Source organism: Hyperolius riggenbachi, chromosome 6 (genome assembly GCF_040937935.1).
Source record: "Hyperolius riggenbachi isolate aHypRig1 chromosome 6, aHypRig1.pri, whole genome shotgun sequence".
Lineage (NCBI taxonomy): Eukaryota > Metazoa > Chordata > Amphibia > Anura > Hyperoliidae > Hyperolius > Hyperolius riggenbachi.
Genome location: NC_090651.1, coordinates 44,664,652 through 44,679,243, shown reverse-complemented (window position 1 = coordinate 44,679,243; position 14,592 = coordinate 44,664,652). Strand labels below are relative to the sequence as shown.

The following is a 14,592-nucleotide window of genomic DNA, read 5'->3' as shown; positions in this document are numbered from 1 at the left end:
GTGGCTCCACCCCCTTTCTGAATTTGGGCCCTAGTCACCCAGTAACCAACTGTACCAGGTTTGAGGCATCTGCTTTAAACAGTATAAGAGAATGGTAGCAGCTTAAATATTCCCTTTGAAAATCAAAAGGTGAATTTTTATTGGCTGTTGTAGACTCCACCCACCTTCCAAAATCTTAATCTCAGTCACCCAATGACCAACTGTGCAAAGTTTGAGAACCCTGCCATTAACGATGTAAGAAAAGAAAAAAAAGTTATTTTTGGCTCCGCCCACTTTTTGTAACCTTGGCACACAGTCACTCAATGACCACGTTTGTGAGCTTTCAGGTTCCTGGCATCAAAAATGTGTATATGGAAGCAGTTTATCCACCAAGGAAATCTGATTGACTGTATGTGGCCCCACCCCTTTAGTGAATTTGGACCCCAGTCACCCAATGACTGACTGTATCAGGTTTGAGACCTCTGCCATTAACAGTGTAAGAATGGTAGCAATGTGAATATTCCCCTTGAAAATCAATAGGTGAATTTTGATTGGCTGTTGTAGGCTCCACCCACATTTCTGAATAGTCATCCCAGTCACCCAGTGGCCAATTGTGTAAAGTTTGGGAACCCTACCATGTTAAAAATGTAGTTGTTGGCACCGCCCACTCTTTCTAACCTTGACATACAGTCACTCAATTATCACGTTTATCAGCTTTGGGGTCCTTGGTATCAATACTTTTTATATTCCCATTGAAAAATAAACAAATCTGGCTGTTTGAGGCTCCGCCCCCTTTCTGAATTTGAACCCCAGTCACCCAGTGACCAATTGTACCTGGTTTGAGGCATCTGCTATTAACAGTATAAGAAAATGGTAGCAGTTTAAATATTCCCTTTGAAAATCAAAAGGTGAATTTTGATTGGCTGTTGTAGACTCCACCCACCTTCCAAAATCTTAATCTCATTCACCCAGTGACCAACTGTGCAAAGTTTGAGAGCCCTGCCATTAACGATGTAAGAATGGCTGCAGTTTATATTTTCCCAGGGAAATGTGTATTTGGTTCCGCCCACTCTTTGTAACCTTGACACACAGTCACTCAATGACCAAGTTTGTGAGCTTTCAGGTTCCTGGCATCAAAAATGTGTGAATGGAAGCAGTTTATCCACCAAGGAAATCTGATTGGCTGTTTGTGGCCCCGCCCCTTTGGTGAATTTGGACCCCAGTCACCCAATGACCGACTGTAGCAAGTTTGAAGCCTCTGCCATTAAAAGTGTAAGAATAGCAGCAGTTTAAATATTCCCCTTGAAAATCAATAGGTGAATTTTGATTGGCTGTTGTAGGCTCCACTAACTTTCTTGAATCTTAATCGCATTCACCCAGTGACCAAGTGTGCCAAGTTTGAGAACCCTGCGATTAACAATCTAAGAATGGCTGCAGTTTACATTTTCCCATGTAAAATGAATGGCTGAAATTTGATTGGCTGTTTTATGCTCCGCCCACTTTTCCTGGATTTGTAACCTCAGTCACCAAGTGACCAACTGTGCCAAGTGTGGGGACTCTGGCTTGATTACTGTGAGAATGGCAGCCTTTTACATTTTTTCCATTGACTTGAATGGGTGAAATCTGATTTGCTGTTTGTAGCTCCGCCCACATGTGCAGGGGGGGCGCGAGACCCCCAGAACATATCATCCCAGGTAGTAAGGGATCTGTATACCAAGTTTCGTTCAAATCGGTCAAGCCGTTTTCGAGTGATCGCCACACACACACACACACACACACACACACACACACACACACACACACACACACACACACACACACACACACACACACACACACACACACACACACACACACACACACACACACACACACACACACACACACACACACACACACACACACACACACACACACACACACACACACACACACACACACACACACACACACACACACACACACACACACACACACACACACACACGATTTTATACTGTATATATAGATTTTCCTAGTCTTTTCGTCGGGCCTCTGATTCCAGCTACTATTGGATGTCCGGGGGGCTTTAGGGCATTCTTATGGACCTTGGGAATTGTATAAAAGGTAGGGACATTACAGGTATGCACCTTCATATATTCCCACCTTTCCCTGTAGATGATCTGATTCGACTGATCCTTGTCGGGCAGGTCATTAACCCTTCGTACAATAGCTCAGGAGCCAGTTACTATTTTTGGTGTCAAGTTAATTCAGAAACCTTTGTAGGCCCCTCTTGTCTTGTGGAGAGGTACCGATAACTTGGTCCATGTCTCTGTCCCAGCTCTTGCCAGGAGCCATGGTAACAAGATAATCAGTTTCCTTCCCCTCACCTGTGTTGAATGTTGTGAATAGTAGAGTAGTGAACTTAATGTGGAACTTTAGGCAAAACTTTTATTTTGGTTGTGAGTAAGGGGGATGAGGCGTTAGGCGCTCGGACAGACTTTTATTGTTCTATCGATCCCATTGGATGAATTATTATTACTTGCCTCGTATTTCAAGGATGTATATAAGCTGACCCGCGTATAAGCAGTGGTACCCACTTTTCCCTCAGAAACCAGGAAAAAGTGATTGACTCGTATATAGCCCCCTCTCCCCCAGTATAGCCCCCTCCACAGTAGCCAGATGTGCCCCAATGATGGAACAGCTGTGTCTTAAAACACCGCTAGATGGCATCATAGTTATGAGACACAGTGATCGCCACACAGCAAGAATCGTTGCACAGCTGACATGTTTCTTGTACTCTTCGCTCCACAAGCCAGGGGACACAGGTAGTCTTGAGCAGTGCACTCTGCACACCATGCTACAGGGGATGTGGGGCACGGGCACAGCAAGGCACAAGCTGGTAAGAGCAGGATTACTAGTGCACAATCCTTATGCTCCCCTGCCAGTAAGAAAACCTGCTCCACCATCCGTTCTGCTCCACTGACTCACATATAAGCCGAGGGGTAACTTTTCAGCACATTTTTTGTGCTGAAAATGTAGGCTTATACGCGAGTATCTAAGGTAAATACATTCTAGTATTGTGTGTTTTATAGCTGTGTGTGCCCAGCAATTCAATCCTTTCATGCCAGTTTTTTTTTTAACAAATCATTTTATTGATTATACAGATAACAATACAACAACTAGTAGTGACACTAAAGTTAACCATGCTCACTGGTAAGAAATTTACAGAAATACTGAAGCTACAGACATTTGTATCTAATGCATTAATACAGTCATCAAACATCATACATCTGTAGACATAGACTTAGTTCTTGATCTCTAATGTGGATTCTTATGAACAGTGTGTTAACCGTTTGCTGACATCGCATGCCTGGAATTTAAAAGAGTGAGTGTGAGTGTTGCACCTGGATAATGACAAGAGCTTGGAATGAAATGCTATTCAGCTTCAGCCTCAGCTTAGTGATTCCCCGCACTGAAATAAAGAACTAAAAGGAAAAGTGTCTGAGGTGCGCTGCTGTGCTAGTAAACAGTAGATCAATATAAAACAATCAATTTATTCCAAATAGAGGGAGTACATACCAATTTATGCATCTTTTTTGTGGCCAAAAGGAAAAACAAATGTATTTTTCTCTTGCTGCAGCAGAGTGTATGTATGGGGTGACTGTGTGGGCGTGTAGCAGAATCCTGTCAACTTTACTTGTTTTGACTGCATACATTTGTATGCACTTCCTCTATTTGGAATAAATTGATTGTTTTATATTGACAAATTTAGAAAAGGATAGCAACCATGCGTTTAGCTCCTGCAACCGAGAACCTTGAAAAGAAAGAGATAGATATAGGAGTAAAGGGGAACAGAAATAGCTGGGTCAAAAGACATGGTCACCTCCTCCTCCAATTTGAGCCTTGGCATCTTTCAGTTTTCTGCCCCATCCATCTCGGTCTATTGATGCCTGTTTCCCTTTGTATATCTTAAAGCGGATCCGAGATTAAAAACTAACTATAACAAGTAACTTGTCTATATATCTTATGTACAGTTTAGATAGTTTAAAACACAAATCTGTCAGCATACTGCTTTAATAGAATATGATTATTTCTTCCTGTGACAGCAGCCATGTTGTTTGTAAACATTACACAGAGGCAAGCTTATCTGCACCATCAGCATTCAGACTGAAAAAAACCTAATCCCCCCTCCTCCCTCCTCCCCTCTGCCTCTGAAATCTCTGGCTAGTAATACCTCCCCCTCCTCCTGCCCAGACTGAGCTCCCATGAACCCTGGCTACTGCCAAGGCTCTCTGAAAACTGTGGGTAGGGCTTATTTAGTTTATAGGGAATTAGAGTATTAAAACAAAAACAAAAAAGTATTTGGCTTGAGGAATGCCCTACAAACTATAGGAAAGGAACACAATTATGCAATGAGTAAAAGTTCATCTCGAATCCACTTTAAAGGGAAGGTTCAGGGACCGTTGAAAAAAAATAAAAATCCGCATCCACTTACCTGGGGCTTCCTCCAGCCCGTGGCAGGCAGGAGGTGCCCTCGGCGCCGCTCCGCAGGCTCCCGGTGGCCGACCTGGCCAGGCCGGCGGCCAGGTCGGGCTTCTTCTGCGTTCCAAAATGCGACTCACGGCGGCGCGCTGACGTCATCGGACGTCCTCCGGGCTGTACTGCGCAGGCTCAGAACTACTGAGCCTGCGCAGTACAGCCCGGAGAACGTCCGATGACGTCAGCGCGCCGCCGTGAGGCGCATTTTGGAACGCAGAAGAAGCCCGACCTGGCCGCCGGCCAGGTCGGGTCGGCCACCGGAGACCACCGGGAGCCTGCGGAGCGGCGCCGAGGGCACCTCCTGCCTTCCACGGGCTGGAGGAAGCCCCAGGTAAGTGGATGCGGATTTTTTTTTTTTTAACGGTCCCTGAACCTTCCCTTTAAGCAGTTCTTTGGCATGTTTGTCATCTTCATCTGTCCATCTCCTTCTAGGTCTTCCAGTTGGTCTTCGTCCATCTATTCTCCTTGTAAAGATTCTTTTTGGGATCCCATGGTGCTCCATTCTAGCCACATGGTGGGAGATCTTTATATAGTTTATGTAGCTCATAGTTGTATTTAATTCTCCATACACCATTCTCAAGGGAGGGGCCATAGACTTTGCGTAATATCTTCCTTTCAAAAGCATCCATTGTGCTTGCTAGGTTTTGAGTAAGTATCCATGTTTCACACCAATAGGTAAGTATAGGTTTACACAGGGGGGACAGTGAGTGGTGGGAGGGGAGTCAGAGAAGCTGACAACTGGCACTGTGGGGAGAGGGTTTTTTACCGGATGGGGGCGACAGCAACTCCCCTTTTGGTAGTGGTGGGAGGGGGGGTCAAAACAGGATAGGATTAATGGCTGCAAATGGGGACCTGGAGGAGTTATTGGCTGCACTTGAGGGACGAGGAGAAGTTAATAGCTAAAATACTTTATAAAGTGCAGCCATTAACTCTTCCTGGTCCTCAAGTGCACCTATTAACTTTGCTGGATAGATTTAGATTTGAGTCATCAAAAAATTCCAGCTTACGAGGGTCAAATATTGAAGTCGACTTATATCTGAAGATATACGGTACGGTCGGTGTGGCCAACCTTAGGACCTCAGCTCAGGTAACAGGAAGTGACAGACAAAGCCTATATTTATTCTGTAAACGCACACCTGGAGATAAGCAGAGCTGGGTGTATCAGGTAGCCGCCATCCACATCACTCTTTGCTCCCGAGGCCCGCACTGCCCCACTTTCACTTTCATGACCTCTGGGTCACGACGCTGGAAGAAGAGCCATCTCTCTCTCCCGGCATGCAGGGAGGCGGGGGAGAAGAAGGGGGCGCAGCCAGGGAGAGAGAGCTGTCCAATGGCAGCTCTGGAAAGCGTGCAGGAACGTCCCTAGTGGGCGTTTTGAGCAGGGAATCCCTCTCCCATTACCCTCCGAGATAGCGACGAATACTGTCGCTAATTTCTGGGGGGGGGCTATAGCGCGGATGTGGTGGGGGGGCAGAGAACGGCGGTGTGGGGGGACACAGAGAGTGGCGGTGGGGGGACACAGAGGCATGTCATGAGGCAGAGAACGTGCCTCTGTGTCCCATCTGCATCCCCTCCCCGCACCACCTTGGGTTCTCTCTAAGGATCATGCAGTTTGAGAACTTCAGTTCTGTAGGTAATTCTTATAATTTAAACTAGTCATTGCGATTGTTGCTTTCAGGATTTATCTTGTTCAATTATAGGTTCAGCTGAGCCATAAAATGAGCAGTTTGGATATTTAAAATGGGGTCCTTTACATGTATAGTTAATGTAATAATGCTCTGCTGTAACAGATTGGAGCCCAGAATTACTGATAATGAGGTCTCACATCATCTCGTACTGTATCTGCTCTCTGCTTGACTTACTTTTTCCATTCGCCGCAGGATCTTTTTTTAGCTCTCCTTTCTTCCCCACGAATCGTTTAAAGTGTTCCTGATTTACTTTCAGAGCTGCGGAACAATGGATTACATGAGCGATAGGCTGGATTTACTGAAAAATTACAGGGAGCGTTGCTGACAGCTTGGTGAATGAGCTGTGGTGCGGGTGCAGGTTCTCCTCAGCAAGAGCTCTTTATCAATAAATTCAGGTCTGGGATACAAAATGACATGCTGCGTACTCTCTGCTGATCCCCAGCCCAGCGATATCCATTCCTAAGTCATGTATCACTTATACGGATGCCAGGAGGGGAGGCCTGTGACTGACAAACGCTGTGCAGCAACCTACAGAAGGCGTTTAGATTTTTTCCCCTTAAGAGGAACTTACAGAGACTCTGTAACAAAAGTTTCAGCCTTATTTCTTCTATCCTATAAGTTCCTATACCTGTTCTAATGTGGTCTGTGTTACTGCAGCCTTTTCTAGTTTCACAGTGGCTGTATTATATGATCTAATCTTCTCTCTTCTGGCAGCTCTGTCGTCTGAAGCTGGAATGTGCTGCACTGCTTGTCATTGGCAGAAGCTATACACACCCTCTCCAAGCTCTGCATGAGTCAGAGACTGAGCTACTCTCAGACATATCATACTCTAGTTAGAAGCCATGTCTTTTGTTTGTAAACACTGCCTAAAAATGGCACTTACAAGCCAGTATTGCAGCAGGGAGAGGCAGAAACAGCACAGAGGGGCCCAGGGGAACATAATGAATAGAATGGTATGCTTTTTATTGTAAGAATTTTAGAGTACAAATTCTCTTTAACCGGTTCAGCACCGCAGTGCCGAAAATCTCATGCATCCGAGCAACGTTCACCTCCCATTCATTCGCCTATAACTTTATTGTTACTTATCACAATGAATTGATCTATATCTTGTTTTTTCCGCCACTAATTAGCCTTTCTTTGGGTAGTACATTTTGCTAAGAATTATTTTTTTCTAAATCCATTTTAACAGGAAGATTAAGAAAGAAATGAAAAAAATTCATTATTTCTCAGTTTTTGGCCATTATAGTTTGAAATTAATATACGCTACCGTAATTAAAACCCATGTATTTTATTTGCCCATCTGTCCCGGTTTAAACGATGTCCCTATCACAATTTATGGTGCAGATATTTAATTTAGAATTAAAGGTGCATTTTTTCAATTTGCGTCCATCACTATTTATAAGCTTATAATTTTAAATAATATAATAACATACTCTCTTGACATGCATATTTAAAAAGTTTAGACCCTTGGGTAACTATTTATGTTTTTTTTGTTTTTTTTTAATTGTATTTTTTTTATTTATTTTTTTTAATAAAAAATGTATGTGGGTAATTTTTGATGTGGGAGGGAAACTGCCTATTTTAAATGTAAAATAGTATAATTGTTTATTTTAAAATGTATGTTTGTGCAGTTTACTATTTGGCCACAAGATGGCCACAGTGAAAAAAGTCCTGGATGCGAACGATCTCGCATCCAGGAACTTAAATGCAGGGGAGATGTTTCCTGGGGGCAGAAATACCACGCTCTCTGGATAGAAAGCGTCGGTATTTCTGCGGGGAAGTTAGATCGGTGAATGGGAATTATATTCCCATTCACTGATCGGGGGGCGGGCGGCGGGTGCGCGCCCAATCGCGCGCACCATGCATGGAAAGCTGCAGTGCCTTTCTGGACGAGAAAGCTCGTCCAGAAAGGCCGAACTGGTTAAAGGACAACCGAGGTGACATGATGAGATAGACATATGCATGTATAGTAACAAGCACACAAATAACTAGGCTGTGTTCCTTTTTTTCTTTCTCTGCCTGAAAGAGTTAAACATCAGGTATGCAAGTGACATTTTCTATTTGGGTCAGGGACGGGTTGGATTGGGTCAGACTATAACATAACCCTCACTGATAAGTAATTACAGCCATAAAACACTTTCCTGTCAGTAAATGGCTTCCTGGAGCAGGAAAGAGATAAAAAGGGCCAATCATTCATAGATTTGAGCTCTAACATACTTTAATGATGGTGTCATTGAGCAGAGACAATGAAACAGTAAAAACTTGATTAAAATATAACATAAAACTGGGGGATACCTAAAAATGCCGTTTTTAGAAGGAGGATAGATACAATTGTTTTTCTCATCAGCTTATTTTCACCTCGGATGTCCTTTAAGCAAAAAGGAGAAAAGAATAAAACATTGCAAAGTGAGAAGTTAAAAATAGAAGAGACATCAAGAAATGATTGATATTCGCCGTGTAATTTGTTCATGATGTTTGCTCTACAATCATCCTGCAGGTTATCATCTTTACTACTGGCAGACATGAAAAAAACTAGACAGCACCTACTGCCGTTATCTATAACCACACCCACTAACAATGTGATAGGATACAAGGTTGATTTTTTTATAGATATACAAATGCACAGAGGGAGATAGTGGTTGCTTGGCAGTTGGAAACAGTTATTTCCCACAATTCAACAAGGTTAATCGACAGGAAACTGTCAGGACATAGGTCCTGACATCACTCTGTGGGAGGGGTTTCACCACAATATCAGCCACACAGACCACCCCATTGATCTAATAGAAAACTTTCTCATGGAAAAGGGGGTATCAGTTACTGATTGGGATGATGCTCAGGCCTTGGTTACAGTTCCTAGTCTTAAACATTCTGTTTATCAACCCTTGCTAGGTTTCTATTCAGTCATTTAATTAAAGGGGAACTGTACCAACATATAGTAGAGTGCAGTAAATGATTCAGGATACTCACTTTTACATTAATTATCAAAGCTTCAGCATCAGAAACCCTTCCTATATCTATATATTGCTGAGTATTGGTATGCAGCTCCGCCCTCCCACTGACGCGTATCCTAGGCTGTTTATTATACGGAATTATCTCCTACCTTTAGAGCATTATGGGAGACCATCTATGTTTTTGTACTGGCTTCAGAGCTCTCCATAACGAACATTCCGCAGAGATCAGCCGCCAGTACTAAAGACATCTCTACATGTAATACATTTCAGAAAGTAAATCAGGGAGAGGAGAGATTTTTTTAAATCAGCCTTTATTAAAGAGAAAAGACGGATGTCATACAAACAAGTACAGCATAAAATAACATATAGTGCAGCAGCAGTGATAGAACAGGTAGCCTGTCTCGATCATAAACAGACAATTAGTTAACAATATGTTAAACAGGTAAAGTATTTTTAATAAAAAAAAAACAAGATAAAGAAAATATCACTAATAGCTTCAATACCAAAGAGAAGGAGATATGCACTCTTAGCCTAACAAGCTCATATCCCAACCGAAAGTAATCTATCATATATCATTATTATTTTTATTATTTTGACTACAGTTACAGCTTTGTTTCAGCCCCATTTTTGATTATTTACAGGAAAAGGCTGCTGATACAAAAATCACCTATCTGATTTCACTCAAGCACACTCTAGAACTTGTGGAGCCCTTAAAGGTAATGGCCAGTTTCATCCTTTCACCCTTCTGTAGTTAACACAGGTCTGGAAAGTACAGTAAGGTATGCATCCCTGATACCTTAACCTCCTTAGCGGTAACCACGAGTCCAGCTTGGGGTGGAAAAAACAAGCCAGGAACGGTATCCCCAAGCTGAACTCGTGGTTGCCGCTTTGAGGTCTATGCAGAGCAATGCCAGTGTTGCCAACTCATCCCTTTAATTACTGACATATCTAAGTTATACAGGTTCTGGGGCTATTTGCACATAATCAGTGCCTTAACTGCATCTACCTAGCCACAAAACCTGTATAATTCATATGTGTCAGTAATTAAAGGGATGAGTTGGCAACACTGAGCAATGCACACAGCGTGCGTTTTAACTCACCGAGCCTTAAAAAAAAAATTACAATTAAAAAAACAAACAAACAACATAAATAGTTACCTAAGGGTCTGAACTTTTTAAATATGCCTGTCAAGAGAGAATCTTCCTTCACTGAGAGGGGCGGGGAGAGGCGGAGATCCGCCGGCAGACTGACGCACATGGAGGCAGAGCTGCAGCTGAAAGCTCTGCCTCCATGAGCAGCAAAATCCACGACCAAGAAAGTTGTGGATTTTGCACAGGGGATTTGGGGGGTATAAGTGCTTAACATTAATAAAAGTTAAAAAGTGGATTTAGAGTCTCTTCAGAGAGACCATGCCAGGGGTTCCTCGAGATCCAAAAAGTATTTATAGGGTTAAGAAGGTTTATGACGGCTGCTCTAGCCTGTGTACGGCCCTTAGGACTATAGATACGATTTGTCTCATCAGGTTATTTTTACTTTAGGTTTGCTCTTTAAACTAACTGATCTAAACTCCTTCAATATTCAGTTTTAAATTGTTTATTTTTATTTCTGACAGGCTGTACTGAAAAACTGCAAGACTGCTCTGCTCAGAGCATATTCCTCCTCAATAGAAGATGAAAGGTGAATTATACTGCAAGCACAGGCTGTAATAAAAACTCCATTATGCATCAAATAAAGTATGTCTTGCTCCAGAAACAAAGTTTCCCTTTTAAGACGGTAGTGTGAATTCATGGCAATAGAGATTATCTTCCATCCATATCCTGGGCAAAAAAAATAAAGAGCTAATTAGTTTTTTATGGCTTCTTCATGACTATGCTAAATCTATTATGGAAATTTCAAAGCCCCTTCTATAAAAAAAAAAGATCTCGTGAGAAACACCTTCTGTCTGATAGTTAACTGTTCCTGCTGACAGGCTGAGGTGACTGCAGAGCAGAACTGAATCTGCCCCTGTGCTGACATCATCAGTAATGCTTCCTTGCAGGAGAACAAAACAAGCTTCATAAATCAATAACTAAAACATACAGTATTGTGACATGTCTGCTATTTCAATATGTAAATGTGTCACTTTTAAATACATTCAAACAAGTAATAAGGATGTTAACCAGGCAATCCAAAAGTTAAAAATCACTGTTACTTTTCTTCATAAAAAAATAATTCCCCGGTTTCCCTGGCTCCTATTTGGTACATCTGCCACACAAAGGAAGTTGCAGGGCATGCTGGGTTTTCTTTTTTTCTTCTTTACTTTCCCCTCAGACATAACTAATATAACCTGATTGGCTGAAGCCTCTTTCCCTCCCGTATTCCCCTCCCACACCTCTGTTCCTCTCTGATTGGCCAATATTTATCATGCTGAGACAATGCACTTTCTACTGCAAAGCTAGGTGGGAGTGTCTGAAGACTGGAGGAGGGCGTGCAATGATACACAGACAGAGTAAGGGAGGAAATTATGTCAGGATTGGCTTCAAGATAGACACAGTCAAAATGGCAAATCCTAAAAAGGATTTTCTCTCTTTTTTTTTTGCTAAAGAAAAATCACTAAAATCAAAATGTGGACAGTGCAATACATCTGTTATGTAAGTAGAACAAGTATTTATCTACTCTTCTTATATATGTGTTTTTTTTCTGAGATAGTATAGCTGACAGCTGACAGATTAGGTAACACTTAACATACACAGGGAGTGGAGACACAGGCGAGGGAGCAGGACAGAGTGGCCACACAGGGCACAGAAGGGGGGACACCCAGCGACAGAAAGGGACACACAGGGGACAGAAGAGGACACCTGGGGACACACAGGGGACAGAGGGGGATACTTGGAGGCAGAAGGGGACATAGGAGGACACCAGTTTGGGAGAGGACATTATAAAATGCTCCTGGAATATGGACTCACTAGGTTTAGTATATATTTTTTTGCCCTCTAAACATAGGTGCGTCTTATATTCCTGAGCGTCTAATAGGGCGGCAAATACGGTAGTTGGTGGAATGTTTTTTTTTCCCCATCATCAGAAGTAAAGTCTGACTTTTATCTGCTTGTGACTATCTTTTATTAGGTTTAATATTATACTTGAAAAAATTAGAACAGTTATTAATGATGATACCAGATACACCAGAGGATGCCTGAATATGAGAACGCAGAAGTGTTATGCAGTCAAACCCAACATCAACGAGTTTCTTGACATTGCCCGGAGGATGTACACGGAGATCATAGACGACATTTCAGGTATAGATCACACATTGTAAGAATACTTCCTCTTTTCATGACAACTATCACTCCCTATAGCATAAAGTGCTTGAAGCTGTTATATTTGGAGTTATATTTTGATGTTCTGATATTGTTAGTGGTTGAAGTACTCCAGACAACAAAACAGGTGAACCTTGAAAAAATACAATATTGTGCAAAGGACCATTTTTTTCTGTAATTCAACTTAAAACAGACCTGAACTCAGAACGCCCTCTCTGCTCTAAAAGATAGTCAACAGCATAATAACCTTTAAACAAAAACAATTCTTTTGTTACAGCTGATACAAATCCTAAAATAAATCTGCAGTGTTTCTACATGAAAGCAGACATAATGTTAGCATCCTGTGCTTTCAAATGATCTTATCTGCCTTCTCTGCCATGGCAGTCATGTAACACAGGGGAGAGCTCAAATTACAACTTGTCATAAGACACAAATGAGGGGGAATTAGACAGGCTAAAGTCTCTAAATACACACAGGGTGCATTTCTCTGTTTTCCGTCTGTCCTGTGCAAGAGTTCAGGTCTACTTTAAAGGGACTCCGAGCAGTGCAGAAACTATGGAAAGATGCATATCATTTTAAAGCTCTCTTTCTCCTCTTTCCAATGATATATAAACCACCGCCCTAGGCCTTTTATTTTTCGCTATTTTCGCGATTGAAATTGCCGCGGCCGCGATTTCGATCGCGAAAATAGAGAAAACTAAAAGGTGTAGGGCGACGATTTAGGTGTCGTCAGAAAGAGAAGAAAGAGAGCTTTAAAATGATATCCATCAAGCCATAGTTATATTGTATTACACAGGACGACACTTTCCCCAGTGTCAGAAGCTCCATTCTGCTGAATGCAGCTGCTGACTTTGACAAAAAGTCGCCCTGTGTAATACAAAATAACTATGGAAAGATGGATATCATTTTAAAGCTCTCTTTCTCCTCTTTCTGACAACACCTAAATCGTTGCCCTACGCCTTTTAGTTTTCTCTATTTTCGCGATCGAAATCACGGCCGCGGCAAATTCAATCGCAAAAATAGCGAAAACTAAAAGGCGTAGGGTGGCGGTTTATATATCATTGGAAAGAGGAGAAAGAGAGCTTTAAAATGATGTGCATCTTTCCATAGTTTCTGCACTGCTCGGAGTCCCTTTAAAGGATACCAGTGCTCAAATAAAGATGAGAAACGGGGGAGCAGTCATGTATGGTGAGCTGTCCTAATGTTAACTGCTCCCCCTGTTCTCCTTTCTGACCCATTGGGTACCTGTAATTGCCCTGTGGCCCTGTCTTCCGGTGCCCCTGTGCTGGTGGGGCTGCACGGGTGCTACAACACACAACCAACGTCAGAAACGCTCGGTGCATGCGCATGACGTCACACACACATGCGCAGAGCACTTTCGGCCACGGTTGCGTGCTGTAGTATGCGTGCAGCCCGGCCAGCGCATGCACATTGATGCCCGACCAAGCCAAATGGAGGATGGGGCCGCAGGGCAGTTACAGGCACCTGAGGGGGCAGACAGGAGGAGCGGTGAGCATCAGGACAGCTCAACATACATGCCTGCTCTCCAAGTTTCTCATGTTATTTTGGGCTCTGGTAACCTTTAAGTTGAATTACTGAAATAAATGGACTTTTGCACAATATTGTAATTTTTCATGGTTCACCTGTATTTTCTTTTGTTCAGGAGGCTCTGTAGTGACATATACTAGAATGCAGTACATTATTTAGGATACCCATTTTTACAGTGATTTCAGTATCAGAAACACTTCTGCTATCTATGTATTCCTGTATATTGGTATGCAGCTTCGCCCTCCCAGTGATAGTGATGTCACATTCTCCTCCCAGAGCATTCTGGGAGATCAGGCATTATTTTAACTGGTTTCGGAATACTCAGTAAACAAACATTCCGCAGAGCTACATCTGACATTGACAAATTTCTGCCTATAGGGCCATTCCCGATACCGCCACTACCTCTCCCTCCAGCTACCCGAGACCCCTGAAGAGTATTATTGTAGAGAAGCGCACTCGCTGCTTACCTGTCCAGCTGTAGTGCTCCCTGCTGTGTCCTTCCGTGATCTCCTGTTCCCAGTACCATGTGACACAACAGCATTGACGTACTTGTGTACACTGCTGGGTCACTGAGTACTGAAACCGGTTGATAAGGTAAGAACCCAGGGG

General features: G+C 42.7%; 1 protein-coding gene across 3 annotated transcripts in view; it reads left to right on the top strand.

Annotated features, from left to right (window-relative positions):
- MSH4 (mutS homolog 4) overlaps window positions 1–14,592 on the top strand; it is a 97,128-nt gene that overhangs the window by 37,971 nt on the left and 44,565 nt on the right. For 2 of the 3 annotated variants that reach the window (XM_068239199.1, XM_068239201.1), the window contains exons 9-11: window positions 9,781–9,855; window positions 10,752–10,816; window positions 12,245–12,414. In XM_068239199.1, coding sequence (XP_068095300.1) covers window positions 9,781–9,855; window positions 10,752–10,816; window positions 12,245–12,414 — 310 coding nt within the window. The remainder of the gene's footprint in view (window positions 1–9,780; window positions 9,856–10,751; window positions 10,817–12,244; window positions 12,415–14,592) is intronic. The other variant, XM_068239200.1, reaches the window with a different exon arrangement.